At 43.3% G+C, this 24,857-nt stretch overlaps 4 protein-coding genes across 8 annotated transcripts; 2 read left to right on the top strand and 2 right to left on the bottom strand.

Moving 5' to 3' along the window:
- The first annotated feature begins 3,055 nt into the window (after window positions 1-3,055).
- On the top strand, window positions 3,056-5,685 carry LOC105698514 (4-nitrophenylphosphatase). Its single transcript, XM_012422826.2, has 7 exons — window positions 3,056-3,193; window positions 4,057-4,150; window positions 4,217-4,377; window positions 4,457-4,594; window positions 4,682-4,889; window positions 4,999-5,143; window positions 5,228-5,685. Exons 2-7 carry the CDS (start codon window positions 4,060-4,062, stop codon window positions 5,406-5,408), a joined length of 924 nt encoding a protein of 307 aa, XP_012278249.1. The 5' UTR covers window positions 3,056-3,193; window positions 4,057-4,059; the 3' UTR covers window positions 5,409-5,685.
- An 82-nt stretch (window positions 5,686-5,767) lies between these two features.
- LOC105698511 lies at window positions 5,768-24,748 on the top strand. Of its 4 annotated transcripts, none has more exons than XM_012422820.2 (10): window positions 5,768-6,144; window positions 18,869-19,146; window positions 19,458-20,023; window positions 20,155-20,464; window positions 20,557-21,055; window positions 21,133-21,291; window positions 21,360-21,535; window positions 21,773-21,979; window positions 22,333-22,443; window positions 22,646-24,748. In XM_012422820.2, the coding sequence occupies exons 2-9, from the start codon at window positions 19,050-19,052 to the stop codon at window positions 22,410-22,412; spliced, it is 2,094 nt and encodes a 697-aa protein (XP_012278243.1). In that variant the 5' UTR covers window positions 5,768-6,144; window positions 18,869-19,049; the 3' UTR covers window positions 22,413-22,443; window positions 22,646-24,748. The 4 variants fall into 4 exon arrangements, with proteins under 4 accessions (XP_012278243.1, XP_012278241.1, XP_023289628.1 ...); XM_012422818.1 differs by lacking the exon at window positions 5,768-6,144 and adding an exon at window positions 13,379-13,582; XM_012422819.1 differs by lacking the exon at window positions 5,768-6,144 and adding an exon at window positions 14,003-14,109.
- Window positions 6,263-8,745, bottom strand: LOC105698516 (apolipoprotein D). Of its 2 annotated transcripts, none has more exons than XM_012422829.1 (5): window positions 8,631-8,745; window positions 8,113-8,232; window positions 7,724-7,850; window positions 7,081-7,176; window positions 6,263-6,954 (listed from the first exon to the last, which is right to left on the bottom strand). In XM_012422829.1, the coding sequence occupies exons 2-5, from the start codon at window positions 8,230-8,232 to the stop codon at window positions 6,476-6,478; spliced, it is 822 nt and encodes a 273-aa protein (XP_012278252.1). In that variant the 5' UTR covers window positions 8,631-8,745; the 3' UTR covers window positions 6,263-6,475. The 2 variants fall into 2 exon arrangements, with proteins under 2 accessions (XP_012278252.1, XP_012278251.1); XM_012422828.2 differs by lacking the exon at window positions 8,631-8,745 and adding an exon at window positions 8,355-8,560.
- Window positions 8,946-10,945, bottom strand: LOC105698515 (cyclin-dependent kinase 1). Its single transcript, XM_012422827.1, has 4 exons — window positions 10,768-10,945; window positions 10,249-10,541; window positions 9,844-10,163; window positions 8,946-9,763 (listed from the first exon to the last, which is right to left on the bottom strand). Exons 1-4 carry the CDS (start codon window positions 10,802-10,804, stop codon window positions 9,520-9,522), a joined length of 894 nt encoding a protein of 297 aa, XP_012278250.1. The 5' UTR covers window positions 10,805-10,945; the 3' UTR covers window positions 8,946-9,519.
- Window positions 24,749-24,857: the final 109 nt, after the last annotated feature.

Here is a 24,857-nt window from a genome sequence, read left to right as displayed (position 1 = left end):
GGAAACCCTAGGACCTCGGTCCTCGAACCAAGATGGCGTCTTTTCGCATCGCGCCCGGAGTCCCCGAAGATCGTCCTCGAGAGCCGCGTCCACGCCGCCCTTGGGTCCGCGCTAACCTCGTCGTTTCCTCCTATCGCGACCTTCCTTCCTATCACCTTCCTGCCTTATCCTTCCTCTCTTCGTGCTTTCTTTCGATGTCGCTCCGATCGGCGAACCCGCGCTCGAGATCCGCACAAATTCTCTTCCCTTGCCGGCCTCCACCTTCTCGAGGCCGTCCAAGCCTACGAAATTATTCTATGCGCACTTATCCCCGGCATTAAATGTCGACTCGCTAATTCGTTACACCCACGCAGTCCCGAGGAATTGCATTTCCCTTTATCATCGGGTTTCTCGCGCCCTTAAGGTGTCATGAAAAAAAATATATACATATATGTATCGAAACGTCAAAATATTGATAAAAACTTTCCTACAAACTTGAAACCTTAACCCGTGATTACGGAGGTCCTAACGAAGGTCTTGAAACTCGCGAGATGTCACGGTTCGAGAAAAAAAATTTTTTTATTTACCTCGGAAGACCAAAAAAAAAATCTTTTCTGGAAAAACATTTCGTGAGTTTCAGCACCTTCATTGGGATATTCTTAATCACGGGTTAAAGTATCGATCTAGTTTAGAGGAAAGTTTTATATTTCGACGTTTGATAGATGTACGTATCATCCCACCTTGAAGCCCTGATTTCGCGTCCTACTTTTTGACGATCGTTATGTAATATATTGCGTATATTCGTTCCGCCAGGAAAGTCCTCCCGCGAGGAGATTCGATCGGTGCCGAATCACCGAGTAAATCGGAAACGCGTTCCGCTTTCGCAAAACTGACGGTATCATCGATAAAGCGGAACGGTCAGCGGTTTTCCAAGAGTGGCGGCACCTTATCGGTTTTCTTCCCCAGGGACCCCGATTTTCGCGTGACGTCTCCTCGCCCACTGATAAGGGCGCCGTTCCCGATTACCGTCATTTCCGCGACGCCCGACAGCTCCGGGAAATCGTCCCTCGCGTTATCGGAAGCGTAAATGACCGATCCTCGGCTTAATCATTTCCGCAATTACTCGAGATAGATCTCGGAGTCAGGTTTGTCGGATTCGAGCGAGTTCGTCGAACGGAGTCTTGCGGGAGCTTGACGGAATCGTCATCACTGACAACGATTGACGTCACTCGACCCCATCTTGCCGTGATTACCTAAAAGAGAAACCGCCGACGGAATTCCTGAGACCGCGTAAATTCCGGACGCGTCATCGCCGAAACGAATTAAAAAGAAAAAAAGAAGAAAGAGGAGGAACGAATGAATTTTTCGCGGCGAGAAAACGAGGAAGAAAAAAAAATGAAAAAGAAAAAGATATGATATCGAATCCGCGCAAGAGGGTGTCGAATCGCGTGATGACATTTTCCACGTTTCCACGCTTGTTGTACGACGAATGTTTCTATGTACGTGTACATTAACTGATAGCCTACGATTACCAATAATTGCTAAGAACGTGAAAAGGGAGAACGAGACGAGACGGGCGGGGATGATTAATTTCTAGTCAGGAAACGATACAAAGATACGAAAGGAACGAAGGAATAAAGGAATATTTGCGTTCGATTAAGAGGTACGTTTTCGTTGAGCCACTCTAAGTGCGTCCACGAGCACGCGAAGGTGCGAACCGGAACTTCCGGCGTAGGCCGGAAGTCCGAGGAAAATCGCGACCACGAGACACGACCGATGTCGATATATCATTACGATGCTTGATTACGAATTACGATATTAATGACGATCGCTGATTACCATGATTAATTATTATTAACGATTAATTATTACGATTAATTCTCTATTATGATTACGATTATGATTATGGTTACGATTATTACCGCAATAATATAATATCTTTGTAAATGAGAATCAAGACACACTGACGGCTAGGACAACTTAATAAATTGAAATTCTATTAACCCAAATGTGTTTAAACGGTCATTGAGATAAGTTCCGCCTAGATGAAGGAGATGAAAGAGACCAAACTCCGGAGTGATCCCCATTGTGACGTCCACCGCGGGATTTACGTTTGCATTGACATGTAGAGCGTGCCGTTTTGTCCGATCGACTTTGTTCGCCCGTCCGGGGGCAACGATGAATCGGTTCCGGTTCGCTCTTAGAACCGGGTCATTGAAAGATCAAAAATTCCGAGATGGAATCGCTTTTCGAAGGCCGCTCCATTGATCCATGGGGACGTTTCCCCCTCAGCCGCGAATCCGCCGTATCGCGTTCGGAATACGTTGTCAAAGTCACAATGTACACGATCCACGTGGTAAGGTGGAGTAACCGAAATGCGATCTTAAAGGGAAGATGATAATGGTAGCAATTAAAAAAATATATATATAGAAAAGGACATGCCCCATTTTCGGACCAACCTAAAAAAAAAAATTTTCCTGAAATATCATAAAATTTTATATCGATGTCTCACATGATCGATCGTTACAATGCATACGATCCACGTCAACATTCTGTCCGACAGGGAAGGCGATGATTAAGGTGAAGTGAAACACGTCGAGGAACTCGGTCTGGCATACTCCACCTGACATTTTCATACAATAATTATAAAGAAATCGAAGAAAAACTCCAGAAATCCTCTGAAGTCATGCTCTCTGGGGCCCTAATTGACTGCAGGGGACACCCTGCGCCATCCAAGTCTGCGATTTCCAGGTCAACAAAATTTTCACCCACGTATTCTCATCGTTTTGGCATAGAAACGCATAAAACACTTTTTTTGCTTTTATCCCGTTCAAATGCAAATTTATCGATTACCAGAGTGTTTTAAATTGTCATGAAAGTATCCTGATCCTTTCGTTTCTCAATTCTCGATCCTTTCCTTCCCTTGTAAAGGAAGTACGCAGATATCGACGCGCATAGTGACGTAATGAGATGACGTATAGAGTGATGCACCAATTGCAGCAGGGTGCCGGGGCGCTATCATCCCCGCTCTAACGAACCGGCAACGTGGCCTTCCCATTGGTCTAAAGCGGCCAGTAAAGTAGTTCAGTAGTTCCCGGCTACCCGCCGCGCTAGGATCTAGGGTTAGGACTGTCGCTCCGCATCCTTCCAAATTCAGTACCGTTCGTTCCTACGATCGTCGAAGGAACTTCAAGTCGGCGTAATAGAATAAAAGGTAAGCATTCTCTATAAAGCAAGAACCTTTGACAAGTGTCAGAGAGGTTAACAAGAAGACAGACAAATCAAACTGGCCGGTTTCGAATTTCAACAATTTTTAATACATTCTTTTTCCACTAACAACCGTACCACTGTTTCTCGGGGCAATTAAGAGGCGAACTCAAGAAAATGGGTTTGATAAGATAAGAAAGTTCGGTCTGACAATGTGGACCTGCTGACTCATCGGAGGACAGATTGTATTTGAAATCTTGCATCTGGCACCGATCGAAAGTTTACTTGCATTAAGTGGTAATCTGATAACGCAACGTTTCGGTTTAATTTACGCAAAGTGAAATTATTTGTCTCTTGGTGCTTTCGGACTATTTCCCGTTTTTTGTCCCTGAAAAACCTTTCTCGTGTTGCGTTTGAATGACGCAGGTTGAAAATAAGTAAACCAGGTTGCGGTGAGGCATTTCGATGACTAAACATGGCATACAAAAGTCCACGCACTCGAGATGATTAGTACCGATATTCTCAGAGTACGCGTTTAATTAAAAAGATCCCCTTATTTGAATAAAAAAACACGTCAATCGAAAATCGGCGATAGATTTTCAAATCGTGTCATTCTTAAAATACGCTCATAAATACCGAGGAATATCATGCATCGTTATGCAATATTTCAAATAAAACCGCAACCTTGAAAATTCTAATTCTTATATTATCTGTTCATCTAAAGACCAAAATATTTTTTCGTGATAATTCTGCGTCTTTGTGACACCGTTTTAGTCTACCTCGAGATAAGATTGTAAATAAGGGGTGAATTATTCATCAAGGACGATGCAATTATTACTCGAGTGATAATTCAAGAAACATCTGCTGTAGATAATGGCGAAACCGCAAGACCTCAGGGAAATCGATCGGAAAAAATTCAAGGAGTTCTTAGACTCGTTTGATGTCATTCTTACAGACTGCGATGGTAAATACATAATTCTGCATATGCACTAAAATAATCAGTTTCTCTTTTAATATAATTTTTTTACAGGAGTTATTTGGTTCCTCTCTACACCGATCGAAGGGGCCATTGAAACATTGAATTTGTTGAAGACACTTGGGAAAAAAATCTTTTTCGTTTCGAATAACTCTTTATCTACGGTGGAACAGTATTGTCAGAAACTCGAGTCTTCGGGCTTTCAGGCTACTCCGGTAAGAGAAGGCAAAAGGATAGAAAAAAATGTACTTATTGTGTGCAGAATTATGTGAGTTTACGTTCTTGCATTTGCAGAATCAAATTATAATACCAGCAAAAGTGATTGCGTGGTACTTGAAAAAACTGAATTTTGACGGTGAAGTTTTTACTATAGGCTCTACTCCGTTTCAAAAAGTTTTAAAGGATTCTGGAATTAAATTGGCAGACTCGCCAGTAAGCTTTCCTTTCATTTTACAATGAAGAAGATACTGATTTTTTTTTTAACATCGCACTTGATTCAGGGTTTATATTGAATTTCAGCCATTATCTGTCATGGAAGAATTAAGTACGGTACGAGAGCAAATAAGCGATAGACCATCTATAAAAGCCGTAGTATGTGATTTTGATTTAGACTGCAATTGGATTAAATTGACGCGAGCGATCCTGTCTTTGCAGAAACAGAATACTATTTTCCTAATGGGAGCACAGGACAAATTTGTACCTTTCAGTAAAAATGTGGCACTACTTGGTGAGTACTTAAGAAATAATCTGTAGGTAAAGGATAATCGGTCTATCGTGCTCTAAACGATATAGTGATAATCATCGAGTAACATCAATTGACTAAAATCAATTTGCAGGACCTGGGCCACTCACCAATATCGTAACAGAGTTGAGCGGTAGAAATCCGATTCCTTGTGCTAAACCTAGTAAAGTTCTTAAAGATTTCATCCTTGAACAATGTGAAATTAATGATCCTAAAAGGTGTCTTTTTATTGGTGACTCGTAAGTACTTTCGAGATTGAATGGCGAGAGTAATTCTTTTATATTATTTTTATCACCAATCGATAACACGTTCTTATTCCACAGGCCTGACAGCGACATGCAATTCGGAACAATGTGTAACTTTCAAAAGCTTTTTGTGGAATCAGGAACAGGTAGGTTAGAAGAGTGCACAAAATGTGCCGAAATAACACCTGATTATTACCTTCCCGAATTAAGCCTCTTATTGCCTGTGCTCCGTCAATTTCTTGAGCCATCAAGAAACTAATCCGGAATTAAATTTTCATATTACTACTGAATTATTTAGATAATTATTTACAATCAATGTCATAAATCCGAATATATCTGTAATTACCTAAGTACAAATATATTTTGTAGTAAACATTCCACATAAACTTAACCGCGTACTAAGGTTATGATAGATCGGCGTACTAAGGTTATGAGGCGTCGCAACACACCTCGCGCATGGAAATTTATTCTATATGAGTACACAATTTAGTTCGCGAATAAAAAAAACCGTACCTGACTACGGCAGTTTGTTGAAAGGCGCAGCACAAACTCAACAGTTTCTTAAAAAATTTGGACACATTCAGTTGGACTCCTTCGCCTTCCATCTTGTTTATACCGTGGTCGTGGATTTCACTTAACTAGATCACTAACTCTCGCGATTCGCCGCCAGTAGAAATCTCATGTGCTGCCATCTACCGTGGAAAATGCAACTAACGCTGTGAACCTATTCTAAATCCGATTTCCAGCACATGACGAATTCTGATTGACTAATGGAGAATCAGTTCTAACGTTAGAAATTCCTAGAAAAAGTGAAATGCAAAACTAACATGGCGCACTACAGTAACTGGATTAAAATTAATTCCTGTCAGTTCTGTCCTTTAATTTACTTTAATTGGTGGTGCAACAGGAACAGAGAAGTGCATCAAATATTCTTCGAGAGAACAGGAAAAGCTGTTGACATTAATTATTATTTCACATTTCAAGTATGCAGAGCGGTAAGTTTAATACTTTTATCTCGGTGTTTGGTTGGAATGGTAGAATAATGTTACACTTAATGTCTTGTTATCGTTGAGTGTAATGGGAATTATTGACTAAATGAAGAAAATGCAAAGATTGTTTGTGTGGATAATTTATTGCAGGAAAACTGAATCGTATCTCGGGAAACCATTGTCTTATTTATGAAACTTGTATACAATCTCAGTCAAATAAATATTTACTTAGTGATTGTATCTTGTCAAAAATGTATTTTGTATGAACACATTTCCGACTATTTAGCGGGATTATAGACTTAGAGTGACTTGGAGATAAGAATTTAAAAACAGGTATTTACGGTATCCATTCAACCTCGTTAGTCTCATATTTTCCAGAGGGATCTTTGGGAGCATTTAGGACAACGTCTCTGCTGGTCGGTTTCTTGTCTTCTTCGGTACCTGTTATTTTGTGATAAACTTTGCTGCCGGCGTTAGCTACCCATTCGACTCCTTTCCCAAGTTTCTCGCCAGCTTTTTTCACAGTATGACCAATGTTCTCAGCCGAGAAGGTGTGGGGATCGATATTAATGTCAACAGTTTTGTTTCCAGTAGGACATCCCGTTTGCGAAATGACGCTGAGGTCGTATGGATCCACACCGTAACTACTTAATATGTGACGGAGTTCGTCAACTTTTGATTTATCGAGATCGCGGTACCTTGAAAGTATGGTTGCACTCTGGCGATGAGCAAAGGCCATTTTCTGACACGTAAAAATTCCAGCATAGCTATCGTAGTCAGTCGAAAATATCACGTGAGAAGCCTTTCCAGCGACACCTATTGTAAATATAATTATTTATATTATTACTGTCAACACTGACGAAAAATAGAAACTTGCTATTTCCCAAAGTATACGTGAATGTAAATTTCAAAGATAACTGAAGGAATATGATTAATACTTACTGAGAGGGAAGCGCACCTCCATGCGAGCTGGCGTACTAGGTTCAGGGACGGACAGATCTCCTGTATAGTGATACTCGTGCTTTAGCGGAGTCAGTCCTACAATCATACACAATTATGGATAATTCATTCCACTTGGTGACTTCGTTTATCCCATTGCAGGCCTTTACGAAGCCTAATGGAATCTGTGAATAAGTCGCTATAAGAGGTGACTCATTAAAGTGATCAGGTAGTGGAAAGGCCATTCCGTTGCATATAGGACTAATAAAGTATGGCGACTAGCTAATAAAATGATCAACTTGTACAGAATAATGCCTGATCGAAATCACATCGAGTGTGTACACATTTAGTGTGCGTTAGTCAAAAGGCTTTGAACGTCAATCATTTTTCTCTCCTCGTATGTAAAATGTATAGTTTTACTTCCTCTATGATTTGTTGTCAAGAGACTGCAGGTTAACTGTAAGCGAAGGACAAATGCAAGTATAGGGAACGGACGAGCCGCGTCATATTACTGTAATTTTGCTCGCAAGAAGTAATTTACAGTCATCGATGTACTGCTAATTCAAAAGTCAAATTATAGATCTATTTTGCATATTATATTCTCAAGGCTGCTAATATTTTATATTTATGATCGCTTTTTTCTTACCTAATACAGGGTGATCAGAGTCTTGCACGAGTACATATTCTCCAGGTTCTTCACCACGTGTATAATTATAAGTGATGCATTTGCTGGCTGTTGAAGTCTTTTGTATCACGTACCAAACTCCTAGAAACTAATTAGTGGGAATATTGAAACCTTATGATGTTTTCAGTCAGAATGAATTATAGCTTTAAAATCTATACAACAAATAGATAAATCATTAAATAACCGATATGAACGCTGAAAAAAAAATTTGTGTGACTTTCAAGTAAGAGCCTGTAAACGAGGAAAATTAATAAAGCTCGTTAAAGTGTTATTCTGAGAAATAAAACCAGATAAGAAAGTAGGAATGACCATCATGATTTTGATAAGCAATTAATGACGAAACGTTTTACCCTGCTCATCTGAAAGCCTCTCATCGGCTCCACGATAGGACATTCTCCTAAATGATACGTATGAGACTCGACAAGCATCAGGCATCCTGCTAAAGCAGCGCATAACGTTAAAAGACCCATCTGAAAAAAAATTTGGCATGTATTAAAAATACAGGATGAACCAACGGAGACACTTCCTCTAAAAAATCTGATATTAATAGATCTCATCGCAAACATTCTAATTTTATTTTATGTGTTCTTACTCGATAGTTCATCAAATTTATTGTATCCGGGCTGTCTGAATCTTCATTTTGATTTTATGTAACACAAGGGATCAATTTATACACCGACCCTTAAAGAACTACGGCGTGAATCGACCTTCGATCTTATAAAGTATAGCGCACAGTCATTCAAGAACGTACGAAATGAATAGTCTCTTTGGAAACTTTCAGGAACATAAACTGAACTTCGACTTCTTGATTGTTTAAACGGAGGAAAGTATTGTGCTATAGAAAAGGCTTCCAACAAATCGTACTCACTTTCAGATGTACGTCGAGAGGTTCCACGGTTCACTGGCTTCACTGCTGTAAACAGTAGATTTATCCTCGACTTTATACGAGTTCCCCACTCTAGAATCGCCTACGAGTCACACTGCGTCACGTACCATACGTACACTCCACGTACATATCACGGATATACTTCCACTTGGAACATTTTATGACTACGAAACCTAAATGAATCTTTCTCAGGGCTGACCAAGATGCTGAGTTTTCGGTTGAAAAGAACCTCCTCTTTGTTCAAGTAAGAGATTTCGTTATAAGTTATGAGGACAGATTGAGATAAAATTAGCATTATTTAAATTTGTTCATAAAAATGCGTTTTTATTATAAATTACCTTAACAATGTGACACAAAAATACATAGTGCATTATTTTACATAGAAAAAGTTATGCCAACTATCGCACGAATTCGTATAAGATTTTTTTAAAAACTAGTTTGTCACATATTAAGAATGGACATTCGACGATACGATAATTTTCCTGTTTTGTACAGCTTATAGTTAACAAGATGAATTTCTTTTCAAGACACGTCTTGTTAATAAAACGCTAAATTGGAAACGGACAAAGACAAGAATTGTGTTAATCTGCATATGGTACAAAACCTGAATTTCAGTAAATTTGAGAATCCTGAATAATGTATTAATAATATAAATATTTACGCAAGACGAGTCTTAAACGAGGAATTAAAAATATACTTTGACACTTAACGATTCAAGAGCATAATACCTGGAAGATGTACAAATACATAGAATAAAATAATGTTTAAAAGTTGATACTAAGATTGTAATCAATAATAGTTAAATAAGATAAAAGCCTAACATAGAATCACTCCTGAGATTGTACATGTACAGCATCAAGTATCTCTTTGATCATGTAGATGGTAACTTAGTAGTATCCAAGTCATCGAAATAAGGATGCCGAAGTGCTGCTCGAGCAGATATTCTATACACCGGATCATAGATGAGCATCGCTTGCAAGAGGTGGAGACCGTCTGCATCCAAGGTTTTCACGTGATTTGCTAAATTATTTGTTTTCCAATTTGGGAATGTTGCTTTATAATCCGGGAGCTGTGTTACACCAGGCCATATGTCTTCCGTAGGAGTTTTTAACACACTGAAAAATATATACAACAAAAATAATGAAAACTCAAAAGAAAAACTTCCATTTTTCAAATAGAGATATATTAGTCTCACCGGAATATTCTGAATAACTGGTCGATTTCACTGTCTCCTTGAAACAATGGTTTCTTTGTGGCCATTTCTGCAAATATGCAACCAATACTCCAAATATCAATGGCACAAGAATATCTACTGGACCCAAGAAGAATCTCTGGTGCTCTGTACCATAAAGTAACAACTTCATGGGTATAAACTCGTACTGGGATCCCAAAGGCTCGGCCTAATCCAAAGTCTGCCACTTTAATTACACCACATTTGTCAATTAATAAATTCTGCGGCTTCAGATCCCGGTGTAGCACTCTATGGGTGTGACAAAATAAAATTGCACGAGTGATCTGCAAAATTCCACATGAACACGTTACAAAGAAATAACCACCCTGCTCGATTCAGCCATAACGATACAAGATTTTGATGTCTCACCTGATACAAATATGATTTAATTACTTCTGGCTCCAATTTTGCAGTGCCTAGACTGTCCATGTATTTCTTTAAATCCATAGTAAGATATTCAAAGATGAGATACAGCCGAGATTCTTCCATTAAAACGTCCACCAATTTAACGACATTCGGATGCTTTAGTTCTTTCAACAATGAAATCTCTCTCACTGCCGTCGAAGGTACTCCTTCGTCGTCGCTCTCAAGGCGAATTTTCTTCATGGCTACGATCTGCCCAGTTTTTTTGTGCTTGCCTTTGTAAACGACGCCATATGTGCCTAATGGTCATTAGTGAACGTTAAAATCGTAGAAATTGAAAGTAGGATAGGAACCAAGGTATAAAACAAAATTCCATATTTCTTAGATTGCACGAGAGCAAAGAGCGTTCCTTTTAAACGGCTCAAGAATGAGGGAAATCAAGGAAACTCAGGGAACGGTATTACAGGAACATCTCCAAATTAAAAGACCGGCTTGTAAATAACCGATCCAAATCATGTGCGTTACCTTCGCCAATTTTCTCGATCTTCACAAAATTCTCCATCGTGTTACGGCGTCAATGGACGAGAACAGTCTTTACGAGGACTTCGACTCGAAGGAACAGAATATACCCCCAAAAAACCACGATTCTCGCGAGGATCTTGCGACTCTTCCTCGCTTCCAACTTCTGTGTTTAACGGTCGAATTCAAACGTTCAAGCGCCATGTTTGTAAACTAGTTTGAAAGGAAGATCGGCGGTTTTCGTCGATTTCCGTCAGAACTCGTGCGCGTCGACCAATCAGGAGGACGGTGTACAGGCATGGACTGCGCGTGCGTAAGAAGGCGAACTCGATATTACAAGAAACGATAAATTAAAAATAATTCCTACTGCATCGAAATCCTATAATTTCACCTACGGATAAAACATTTAACTATCCTCCAGATAGCAAAGTTTAAAGCAATGAAAAAAACCAAACCTTTACTTATCTGGCAGACGTCTTTATCCCGAGGATAGCTGTCCAGGAATATGAAAAAATCGGGCCTAAGCCTCAGATTTCTCTACTTCTTAAATAGTATCTTGCAATGCTACATAAACCCCTTCGACGAGAATGATAACTCACTTATCGAGTGTCGATAAGAATTACCGACTCTACTTCACGTCGACTCTCTCCACGACCTCTGGAGGCCATTTTACAAATTATCCGAATTGTCCGTGTGACGGTACCTCGGGAGGTAACACAAAATAATCAATAAGTCTCAGAAAAATATATTACAGCTTAAATCCTTCCTCTGAATTATTCGAAATCGTTACGACAATCCAGAGAAAATGGTGCTTCGATAACGGGTCTGAAAAACCGGCCAGGGCGGGTTTGGAGGAATTCGTGCGATCGTAGTTTTCGTATCAGATATTCCTGCGATGAATATTTTTCTTATAGGTTTAACATTAACAACGAAAAGAACTTTCCCACGATGGCGGTTCAGCGGTTCAGCGGTTCAACCGGAACCGAGGATATACGGCTGGATTTGCGCTCACTTGAAGTACAAACTTATGCGGGCGGAAACGCGCATTGCTTCTCCCAATGAAAAGATACAGTTTCTGTAGAGTCGAACAGATAAGTCACTTCCTTCGGACGTGCTTAACCAAGCGAGGACTATCTTTAGAAACGTGTACAGCAATTGCAGTCGGAACGAACAGGTGTGCGTAACGGGTCTGGAGTCGAACAAACGTCTCAATTATTCTCCGGCCGTTTCTCTGTGGGATGTTTCACAAGCACACCTTTTCGGCCTCTCTCCAAAGCTAAGAATCGACGCCCAACCATTTTCAATTAACCATAAGCAACGAGACTTAACGTTCAATTTTTCTTCTTCGGTTTCATCTGAGGCAATTAAACGCATAAATACTTTACCGTCATTTAGTCGTTAATTTAACGCCAAATCGAGTTTTACGTTGAGTCACTCGCCGGCGTGCCTTTGGTATAGCCGGTATTAATAAGGTAGTACACCGAGACCGGTAAAAACCACCCGGGAATTATCTTCCGGGTCGTGAGCAAGGAGTGCGCGCGCAGTTAGAAGTGTGCGCCGGATAAGCGCGTGGTCGTGCATGCGGGAGGAAGCGAGTAACGGCGTCGCGACGCACACTCGGCTCGCTCCAAACCAACGTACCTCGAATATACATTTTGCAAGCGCATGTTCCAATCCATTCGGTTTAATACAATCCCGGATACCGTTACATGAAATATTTGTCTCGTTACCGCGAGAGCGAACCATCTTTTTCGAGGGAAAAATAACCACGACCACCTTACTCGAAGCTATACGATCCCCCGCCAAACTGAAAAAGAAATGAAATTTAATTTTTGAGAAACAAAATGTTTAAAAACTTGCAGTTTCCCGGGGGTCTTTCTCATAGCCTGCATATTCAGGTTGTAATGTGCGAAACTCTTTGACGGCACTTTCGCAATACCTTAACCCTCTATGGGCCCGTGTAACTTTCAGGTCACATTTTAAATGAAATTTTTTTTCATTTGCATATATAGCTTCCTAATTGCTGATTTTTCGTTCCCCCCATTTTTTTTTATTTAATGAAAAATGTGCGAAACTCTTTGACGGCACTTTCGCAATACCTTAACCCTCTATGGGCCCGTGTAACTTTCAGGTCACATTTTAAATGTGAAATTTTTTTTCATTTGCATATGTAGCTTCCTAATTGCTGATTTTTCGTTCCCCCCATTTTTTTTTATTTAATGAAAAATGTGCGAAACTCTTTGACGGCACTTTCGCAATACCTTAACCCTCTATGGGCCCGTGTAACTTTCAGGTTACATTTTAAATGAAAAATTTTTTTTCATTTGCATATATAGCTTCCTAATTGCTGATTTTTCGTTCCCTCAATTTTTTTTTATTCAATGAAAAATTCGGCCCATAGAGGGTTAAAGAGGGAAATATTAGGAAATATTAGGAAATAAATCCGGAAACTCGGGATCGTTGGTCGGACCCTTTGACCGAAATCCGGGCGGGCGTGCGTGGCGGTCGGCGGCGGTCGGCGGCGCGGGCGGCGCGACCTGCGCGAAGTAACGAAGTAAGCCGTGAACGCGTAGGAATCGCTCGGCGGGACGCGCAACAGTCGTTCGTCGACCGTGGCCAGGTGAACGCGGCTGCGTCCCTCGCGCTCGCCCGAGCTCCCTTCCGCGAGTCCCGATCCAGCGGACCGACGTCGAGTGGTTTGCCGATCGATCGAGCACCTCCGGTGCACGTTGGGACAGTCTTCCCGGTCGCGGCCGTGCCTTCGATCCCCTAGGGTTCCACTTTCCGTTGGATCGACCAGTCGGCACGGCGCGTCTTCACGGTAAGGGTAGCCTCCCGCCTCCCCTTCGACCCCGATTGGTCCGCCGGGATCGCCGACCAATCGGAGCCCCTGATTGGCCGCGCGGGTTTTTCCACTTTTTCTGCTCCGTACCCAAGAGCCGATTACCCCATCCGTGATTAATCTTAAATTAGTCTTAAATTAATGGACTCCGTGCAGCCCCGACGAAAACTTACCTAACCGAAGATTACAATCCATTGTTTGGGAACCATCTTAAGTCGGGTGAGTAATAATCCCGCGTTAAGTAATCCTTGATTAAGGATTTTAAATCCAATATTGGGGCAATCGGCCCTAAAAGAAGCCGGCCAGGGTTAATCTAGATCCAAGGTTGGTGGATTTTAACTCGTACTCGTTACCTCGAGGGGGGCACCGGGCTCTTTTCTTTAATACTCCTCGTTGTCCCGGAAAGTGTGTAACGCGCACGTACAGCGACGCTCAATATTTGGAGCCATTTGAGGGGCATTCCTGGCAAAGAACGAGGTGGAAAGTTATCGCTTTATTGGCCATTGGTAAGGTAATCAATTTATAACCGGGGAATAGGGGAATTGTTAAATGCGTTATCACCGTCTAACGACCGCGTATGGCTTGGCCGTTGTGTATACGAGCGCGTCCTTTCTAGTGCCCGGGGTCGTAGGTATGCCTCGACGGTCGAAATCCGCGAGTACTTAGGGTTTCGCCATTTCTGGGCTTTTCGGCTTTTTACGGGGCATCGCTTCTTGGGCCAACCTGTTTGATCTCGCCTTGGAGGGTAAACAAGGCTGCGAGGTTGCTCTTCTTCCTCTTTCCACCTTGAAAATTCCGCTGATCCGGGATCGAGTAATCGAGCCGGGCTCGCATGGAATTCGCCAGTTAAACCGATCGTACTTTGATTGCGTCGATGCGTGAATTCGGTCACGCTCGCCGGAATTCCCCCAGAGAATTCATCCTCGTCGGATGAGATAGCCAGCGACACGTAGACCCATTCTTGAAAATGGCCGAAAAATACCGATCACCGAAAATAATGAACTTACGCGCAGAATAATATTTCATCGAATCGATATCATTTTTTTATTCAACCATAGAATAAGATTGTTTCGACGAATTTCGCCGAGTGTACTAAAATTCGGTCCACTCGATCGAAACGTTTATCGGAAATGATGAAATTAAAATGATTTCGTTAAATGAACAAACTTTTTCTTCCGCGTTATCTTAACGTTCGTTAATTAATCTAATGGGTTGGGACGCCTTTACGTTTCCTGCAGAACCAATCCCTTTCAAGGAATTAATTATGATATCCGTGAATTTCATTAAGTGGCCCGAAACGTATGAGCGGGGCCGGAAGGAGGCGCAATAAAGACGTCGGGATCGAATTCGTTGAAGGAACGGAGAAAAACCGCCTCGTCCAGACCGCATTGTCGGATGAAAAGGCCTAGACCGATTATACGCCTTCCTAGACCTTCTTTTTTTTTTTTCCGTCTTGCGGAAGATCTGCCGTTTGTGCCAAGCTGTGCACGAATATGGATTCGTCGTGGAAGTACCAGGTTCCACGGATCGATTCCAGTAGATCCAGAACGACCCGGCAAAGGGCACTGAGGATAATGAACGCCTCGGAAAACGGTATCGACCGGTGGCGACGAATTAAAATGTGAAAAAGAAAAAAAATCCTTTATTCGCCGTCTCGCCTTTGGGACTCGTTTCCTCCACGCCGCGAGGAAGACTATATTTATGGGACTATTTACGCCACCAGAGTGCCTCGAGCTCTTCGGCGAATTTATTAGCCGATTTATCGGCGAACCACTGTTGACTCTAATTGACTTTTCAGTCGGCCCGAGTATTTCGGGTTTTCTTGAGGGCCAGTTTAAACATCTCGCTCGGGCGAATGCGTGACCGGACCTAATCGTCGTAATAGAATGAATCGTAATAACCCAGGCACCGGCCTGATGAGGACATCACGTGTTCGCGAACGGGGCGAGACGCCCTACGTGGGGACCGACGAGAGCGTTCGATTTCACTTTCAGTTCCCTCTGAACGTTCGAAACCCCGTTTCATTAACCCAAATTCTTCGAGTGACGCGGCAATCGCCCCGACGTGCGAGCGGAAGGCTTGGATGGAAGCGAGGAGTCGCAAACGAGACTTTAACATGCGCCTCGTCGAAGGACGAAGTCCTTTTGCGTGAGAAATCCGCATTAACCGAGTCGCTTCTTCGAGGCCTTGGTACGAAATACTTTGCTCGTGTATTCTACGCCGCCGAATTTGCCGTTGAGACCCTTGGCGCCGGTCGGGCCGAGATATTTAGATTTAAAAGTGGAAAAAAAATTTATGGGATGTTGAAAAATCCTCTAGCCTTCCTATGGTAGCAGTGGATGTCCGAAGAAAGTTAAATCCTCGTTGGATCCATGCTTGCGGGAAAGAGACGCGCAGTCGGGGGCATGATCTTCTCGGAGGCGAAACCCCGATTCTGGATTTTTGTGCCGCCCTGGAAATTAAAACTTAACTGTGCCCATAATTATGAAAGTGGTCTAAGTCAAAATTAAAAAAGAAAATGAGTTTATCAGTTATTTCACGCCATATTATTTCAAACGAAATTAATTCTATGTAATTTCGAAACCAAAAATATATGACTTAGACCACTTTCATAATTATGGGCACAACTTAGACGCTGAATGCGATGTTACAGAGACAATGTCATTTTATTGAAATTTATCGTGGCATAAAAATAACAAATGGTTCGGCAGTTTTATGTGGGAATTTTCATCGGTGTAGGTCAGGTTAGGGGGAACTTGCCGAGGTGGCTTTGAAGAACGTTCATGGGCGAATTCGAAGGTCCTAGGGGAGGCTTGAATGAAAAGAAGGGGAGGAAACGGAACGAGCTCTTTGGGGAAGGTCTCGTATCCCGGTGTTTCCTCGGTTGTACGGGAGGATCGAAAGGTGAGAGACCGGGAAGTCCCCCGAGACTCGCGTCTTCGTTTTTCTTGGCTGCGTCTCGCGTAGTAGGTCACGCGAAAATACAAGATGGCGGCGTAATGTCGCGGCTTGGGCGGCTTCGAGACGCGCTCGCCGGCGAATTCGAACGTCCAAAGGGAGCCTTGAATGGACACGATGGGGGGAGGGAAAAGAATGCTTCCTTTGACGGAGGTCTAGTTTCAGAACCGAGGGGGAGCACCGTGAAAAGGACGCGCTGCAGTGGAGCAAGGACGCGCAGACCACTTCACGGCGAAGAGATTCATCTCCAAAAGAGATCCTCGAGACAGGGAACTTTTTCAATGAAACTGCGCTACCGTAACTCGCTAATATAGAATGCCCAGTATTTGCGGTCTGCGTTCTTACCCTATCCTTCCGAAAATCGCGATTAAGAACGGCTGGACCCGAGTCTCTGTGTTTCGTGGGAAGCTGCGATTTCCCGTTGCGGCTCCGAAGAGCGTTTTCATTTTCATCGAAAATAAACGTCGCGGCGCGTCATGGGAAATCAGGGGGCATGGCGAATGCGAGAATTCTATCGGGTACATATAAAAAGAAGCCTCTAGACGCGGGGAATATATCCCGCTGCGAGGAAGAAATCCGATTCCGAGATGTCGAGGAGTTTGTCCGCGTTTCGCGCCCTGGGGTGCCCGTGGGAGAGAACTTTTCTTTCAACTTATTTGATTTTCCGCACTAATGCAGGCTCGTCGAGTTTCCGTCGGGAGGAGGAAAAAAGGAATTCTCCCTCGAGAGTGCATCGTCGAAATGTCTCTCAACCAGAGTCGAGCCAATTTAAATCGTTCGGTTAAAATCGCGATTAAAATCAACTTATTTATACTTTTGAAAAATCCCGATCTTCGAGTAACATCGATTTACCCTGATCCTTTAAACGGGGAGTTTCTTAAATAATTCATATATTTAAAAAATCCCGATTTAAAAGTAGTCCGGGATCTCTGACTTTTTAAAAGAAATCATGATTTAGAATAACTCCTGCTCTAAACCGCGAGGGACGAACTCGGGGGAATAAAACGCGGCGGAGATCAGCGGAATATTTTTAGCGATTCAATCGTACCCGAAAAACGACACTGACGTAACGTGCAGCCTGGTCTTTCCTGACGTAACCTGGACCGCTCGCAGTAGGGAAGACCGGCCCCGAGGAGTCGACCTCGTAACCCGTTCCCGGGGCTTGTTGCATGCACATGCGTAAACAAAAATCCACGAGGCTTCCATGACCTCGCGTTAACTCGGTTAGTCGGTGCTCGTTATCGAGTGCTTACATTTTCCCTCGACGAGGCGAAGTCCCGTCCTCTTCAGGGTGGGAAAGCGATTCCATCCTCGATGTTGAGTCTCACCTGCGCCTTGAAAGCTCCTCCGGCGGCCGCGATACCTGAAACGTTTCCCTAATTAATTCACTCTTCGTTATTGCATCCACCCCGGGACATTATTCAGCCGTAAATGCAATTTAATCTCCGCGTTTGGACACACGTCGATGCGTCCGGTGCGTGCAACCTTGACGAGTTTCAACACCGATCCGCATTTTTTTTTTTTGTTCCTCTCTCCGGCATCCAAACTGTACCCGGGATCGCGGGAGGCATTCAACTAACGGCACTCGTTGATTACCTGACACCGTGTAATTGACAGCCGCGGTTAACGGCTCGTTATATGCACCGTAAAAATATAACGACCCTTTCTACATCTACACGGTTAACTCGAGTAAACGTTAGCGATAGCTCCGGCACAATTGCCGTTTAGTGGTCCACTTGATCATCGGACTTGGCCGAGAGTAGATGCATTTAACGGAATCGTCTTTTCCGAGAGAGCGCGATGACGACGGGTCCAGGTTTCCATACCTCTGACTCGAGTTAATGTATACGGCCTGGTGGTATAAACATGGCGGTGAGGCTCGACGTTGGCTCACCTTCGCGAATAGAACGATCGTTAAGGTAACGAATACGCTCTTAGGCATCGGTACGCGCCTATATTCCGGCTTCACAAAAGACATTCCGCGTATAATCGCCGAGCGGAACGGGAATGATGAAGAAATCGTCCGCACTCGCAGGTGAGGATCGAATCAATCGCCGCTTCCACGTCCAGGGACGCAAACGACTCCGATGGGGAATCGGGTCAAGGTGATCCACATCGGAGATCTTTCGACAGGGTTCCGGGAATATTTTATACGCGTCCTTATCGATCACGTGGACCTTTTAAATGTGGATTTCATTATTCCCGGTGCGCCGGGAGGACGCTTTTCCTGGTTCCCGAAGTGCAGGGCGACGTTCCACGGCTGTGGTACTTGCGTCTTCAAGGAACCTTCTTTCTTTTTTTCTTCAGCCTGGAGAGTCGGGAGCATGGACGGCGGGAGGGTGTACGTGAGCGGTCTTCGTTGAGCGGAGCGTAATCGTCTGAATTCGTCGCATTAACGTAATTCCACGGCGAGGTCGTCGAGGCGTCGCCGAGACGATACCACGGTATCGAGGTCGAGAAGCGAAAGGAGGGACGAAGAGAGTCCACGATGACGGCGACCGACAGCATGGAACCGAGGAAGAGGAAACAGCTCGTCAACCCTAACTTGATATCCCTGAAGTGTCTCCTCTTCGTCTTCTTCAGCGGTGAGCCACCGAGACGTCTCTTCCATTCCGGGCGCAAACAGCGTTACCGTGGAAAAGAAATCCCGAGGTGTACCGGCCGCTACTTCCATCACCCTAATTGCTTAAAATTAAAAGCGTCCCGTGTACTATGTACACCTTTCCCGGAACCGTGTACTCTCGTTAAGTCGGCCCTCCACGCATACGGTCTCGGTCTAGGAATAATGGAAAAGGTGTCAAGTTATTTTATAACGCGTATACATTATTTTCTGATATCTCTCTGTATGGGAACGTACCCGGAACCCGATGATCCCATGCTCGATGATTAATTCCAGGTTTGGGATGCCTCTTCCCACTTCTGCCCCTGCACATGGTGGCGACCGGCTTGACCATGGACGAAATCAGGCTGGTGTCCATCATCTCCGGCGCGGTCGCTATCCTGGGTCCGCTGATAGCGGGTCCGATCGCTGATAAACTCGCAGGTCGCCAGGGCTCCGAAGATGGACCGTCGAACGGCCGCTACCTGAGGATCATGATCGCCATTACCTGCATATTGTCCGCGGCTATCTATGCTCTGCTGCTTCTGGTCCCTGTGGTGAACAGGATAGACCTTCCCCAGGAGAGAAGACCCTCGGTGAAATTCTCTTGCGACCGTGACGGCGCCAGGATTCATCAGGAAAGGTGCAGGGACACGAAAGCCTGCCACCGCTGGTCGGAGGAACGTCCTGGTCCGATTCTCCTGGAGGATTGCAAGTACACGTGCAAGTCCATCGTCCCCAGGAAGACGCCCTTCGTCGTCCTGGAGGACGACCTGGTGACCCCTGGAGAGTCGACCCTCGACACCACCGATTACCTCGATCTGCCGGAAGGCAGCGGAGACACCGTCGTCAATCCTCTGGAGGTCAGCTTCGATCTGTACCATCCTCGGATGCATCGGTTTCTCCAGAAACATTTTACGGGATATCATTCCGACGAAACGGCGGAAAGAATCGGCCTGATCTCATTTCTTACATATATATATTTTTTTTTCAGGACAAGGAATCACGGATTCGCAGAAGAGAGCCGCGCTACGTCATCGCCGAAAGTGAACCGCCTCATCTCTGCTTCAAGGACGCTTCCGGAAACGCGGCTTGTCACGTCTACACGGAATTTTCGGAGAATTTCTCGATAAACGCGAGTCTGAAGCAGGCTGTTAATAACGACGACTTTAAACAATGGTGCCAGTATCCCGTGGGAGAGTACTTCAATTGCCGCATTCCCGGCGAGCTTGTCTCGACGATGGCCGAGTTCAATCAGAGCTGCACCGTCGAGTGCGACCTGGTCGACCCTTACACTCTTCAAGGTATACCGGCGTTCATTTGAAACGAGAAGCGTTTTTTAGAAAATATGAATGCAGCCCTTTTTAAGGTCGATCCGAATTTTCTTCCTCTTCAGGAAGCGTCCTGTCGGAGAGTCAGTGCCGACAAGTGATCGGCAACCCCGAAGTGACGTTCTGGATGTACTTGACGATCCGCTCCGTGGGTGACGTATTTCCCACCGCGGGTGTGGCTTTGTTGAACGCGGCGATAGTGATAGCGACGAGGGAGACGTCCTGTGGACGCGGGGACGTAGGTCGTCAGCTGGCCTTTGGGTCCCTTGGGTTCGCCATTTTTGGACCTCTGTCCGGGTACCTGACCTCGTTCGGCCCCGCGAAACCTGCATTCTTGATCCCGATATGCTTATTCGCGGGATTAATGATACTCGCGAGCATCATCGTCCTCTGTGCCAGCGACATGCCGCTTACTCCGCCGGAGTGGTGGTGGCACACCCGAAGCGGGATGTTGGCCCTGCCGATGAGCGCCGTCAAGAGATACGGCACCGAGACTGCGGCTCTGGTGTTCATCCTCGTCGTCCTGGGGATATTTTGGAGCGTGATGGACAGCTACCTGCCGCTGTAAGAACCAATCGTCACGTTCTTCGACCTCTTCCCTATTCTTTCTCGGTAACTCAACTCATACTTTACTCTTGCAGCCACCTTGCAAACCTCAAAGGCGACGAACTCTCCATCGGCCTGACCCTGACGATAGGTGCGCTACCCGCGGTTCTGTTCCTCTGGAAGTCGGAGCACCTCGTCGACTACTGCGGTCACAGTAATCTCCTCATCACCGCCTTCACCATTTATATCGTCCGGTGGGTACCCGAAGAACTCGTGAATTTTTCCTAGCTCTGGAGGAGAGTATATGTACCCTGTTCTCTAGATTCACCGGGTTAAGTCTCGTCCCGGATCCCTGGTGGGCTCTCATCTTCGAGGCCCTGGAACTTTTCACTCTAGGCGTCATGTGGGTCACGGCCATCCTGTACCTAAGGCATCTCGTACCTCGACATTTGACCGTCACCGCCCAGGCCTTGCCAGTGATCGCGCACTTCTGCGTCGGTAAGACTTAGGGATAGAAGAGAAATTCACCTTGAAGAGCATTTTGAAATCGACAGAATGTAGTACAATCGCGTAAGCATGGTGGGTGGGCGTGGTGACCTTTCTTGGCATCATTCTATTCTTAGCCCTTTCTCAATTTCTCTTCGGGATGGTAGAGCGTAGTCCTCGCGTGTTTCCCGACGATGGACCGACGTGGCTCCCGGTTGTTCGTGCTGAAAAATTTCATGGGAATTTCAGGTAGATCCATAGGAGCCGCCATCGGTGCTTACGTGGTCGTCGACGGCACAAACCCCGTGGACTCTTTACGATTTGTCTACCGCTGCATGGCGGCGGCTGCTGCCATTGTTGCGATCCTCTACTTCATTTTGTACCATGGTTTGCTGAAACCGAGGTGTCATGCTCAAACCTCTCATGGACCGCGACAACCTCCCACCATAGTGCAAGGTAACTGGAAAGTAAAGATCATTACCGCTTTTTTTTTTTTTTAGTCTAACGAGTAATTTCTGCCCTTCTTTTGCAAGCTGCGATACAAGATTACGAGCTGAGTAAGTGAACATGTCTTTTGGGGAGTATAGAAACCTCGATGCTTCATTCCTTTTTTTTTTTCGGTGATTGTAATGATTTTCCAGCAGTACTGGATATTTGGATAGTGTTCAAAGAGTACTTTTAAGGCACGAAAAAAGAAAATGTCGGGATTATGCAGAAGACTGAGCTGATTCGATCGCGAAATTTAATTTTTGTTCCAAGGATTGGCACGTGACTTTGTTTTAATTTTTTCCTTTGTACGGTGTTTTCAGCGATGAACGGAAACGGCAATTATACCCCATTGAGAGTCTATCATAATGGTATGGGTAGGAAAGGACAGTTTCGGTACTGAATCGAAATGGTGACATCAGGAACGAATTCTAGTACGTATGATTTTAAGTTTCGTCGAGAACTTTACCTGTAATGGTGTAAATTGGTATTGCGTGAAAATCGGAGCAATGGGTTTCGAATTGGCGCCGAATGATCTGCACGAAAGCACGATGGGCTTTATTCGAAATTTATTCGATCCGTTTCTCGCGCGGTTTTGTTTAATATTACATTTTTTTTTTTTTATAACATTTTCAGCGATTAAGAGATGCGGCAGTTACTTGCCGTGGAGGTCATACCAAAATCGTACGGATGCTTTGTTTAACATTTCCTCTTAAAAACCAACGGAGAATATGCGAGACTGTGAACAAAAAAAAAAATCATGATATTAAATTAAATCTAATTTAATTAGCACGTTAAATTTAAGTTGGTCATGAAAATTACTTGAGCAATTCTGCTTGTCTTCTGTCTGTTTTGCTACGAAATATTTTGACACTTTTGCATTCGATGGAGAGAGTGACGTCGAGCAACCAAGGCTCGTACATATATTTCGAGTATTATATTCTTATTTATAACGTTCGATTGCTAGCAATTTTCATCCTATCCGTTATTATACATGGAGTTTAAAAGTCGCTAGTTAACTAAAGCATTGCTTTGGTGCTTTACTGTGATTGAAAAGAGTTTCATTACAAGACAAAACAGATATATATATATACAAGAGGTAGTTATATAGAATTTAATATAAAGATGTGTAAGGAAATAATATCGTAGCTTAAGCTCTTGTTGGGAGATCATTTTCTTTTTAATGTAACCTCGTTATCTGCACTATTGCATGATAAGGGAAAACTGGAAAATCGATATTTCATGGAAATATGGAAGGAAAATTTTTAGCACCTAAGAAATCGACCAACGACGGAGTTTTATGAGATTTAAAAGCGACTTTATATTACAGAGGGTAAGGACATACTGTGTATGTACTGATATATGAGAATAATATATGTAATTCAGAGTATGCAGCGAGTGGATTAAGGATGGAGTTTGCTTATAAATTTCGAGACTCTATGGAGATATTAAGTGTATACAAAATGTCCTACGCGAATCAACGCATCTCGTGTATACCTGTTGTATGATAATTGTGCCGTGTAGCATACATCTATATAATGTAGGTCTCTCTACACTGCCTGAATTTTTTTTAAGAATGAATGGTATCCAACTAACTTAAAATACACCTTTCCGCAGTCAATTTTTGGTAGACTTAACCTGGGAAGCATACAAATTTAATGAATTCGTATTCGAGATCATGTTTGAACTTAACTTATTTTGTTTATACTTATGCGAATATCATTAACACATTTTAAGTGAGACATGAGACACCGAGTGAGTGCGTGTGTAAATGCTTGTTCAACATCACACTGTGTATTTCTAGAGATTGTTGCATTTAGTGCGAGTAAAACAATATTTCAAGAATGAAAAGGTTATTGAAATGCGTTGCCGCGAGAGTTTAATAAATCTAGGCAAGAATGAATTCAAAGAAAAATGCGAGAATTATAAATAATTCGGTAATAACGGACTGCTGGGAAACCTATGTCAATTTTTATGTATATTTCAGAAGTTATATACTTCTTACGGCGTTCTGTACATGAGTCAATTTTATTGAACTGTGCAGAAAGATTTGAAATATATTGTAGCGGAAGTATTAATCTAACGGTGCATCGCTGTCGATTATATTTACACGGTATAGTCTTTTTTACATTTACCATTAAATAGGGTGAAGCAGATCTCGAGTGAAGTGGTATTTTTTTCTACTTTTACATAAATATTTCATGAAACCAATGCCTTCATTCTTCATATATTGTATACATACAAGTAGTAATATAATATAATTAATTCTTATTTATTTAATCAAACCATCCACTTTACCCCTCGGAGTCTGATACACCTATTCTATGATAACAAAGTACACGTGTGGTAAGCTGGCCAGGTGAAACTACATTCCTTTTCCTTAGTCAGGGATATTCCTTACAAGACAACGAAGTAAGAGATCTCGGTTACGTGCAATTACCTAGAGCTGGAATTGTAACAAATCCAATTGGTTCGGTCACTTCCACGGCACTGCTTAAAATTGACAAAAGGTCAAGTACGCGATTGCTCGTTCCAATGAATAAGTTGGCTATTAAACCTTACCCACGGGTAATCTTTTCTACCTGTATATTCAAGACTTACTTGAATTGGAATGTTTGTTTTCAACAAGTTAACTTAATCTTAAGTTAAGAAATTTATGCATCCCGAGAAGACGAGCCATTTTGTGAACTTTAATTGTATTTCAACAACGATGTTAACAAATAAATACTCGTGACGACACCTCGGTCTGCTAATGACCCGTCTTGATATTTATTTATGCGAGATTTTGTTTACAACAATATGTTTTCTTTGTTACAGCAAACTCGGTATGCACTTGATTTTTAAATCA

Source organism: Orussus abietinus, unplaced genomic scaffold (genome assembly GCF_000612105.2).
Source record: "Orussus abietinus isolate OABI.00-Male unplaced genomic scaffold, Oabi_2.0 scaffold58, whole genome shotgun sequence".
NCBI classification, from domain to species: Eukaryota; Metazoa; Arthropoda; class Insecta; order Hymenoptera; family Orussidae; genus Orussus; species Orussus abietinus.
This window is presented reverse-complemented; position numbering and strand designations above follow the sequence as displayed.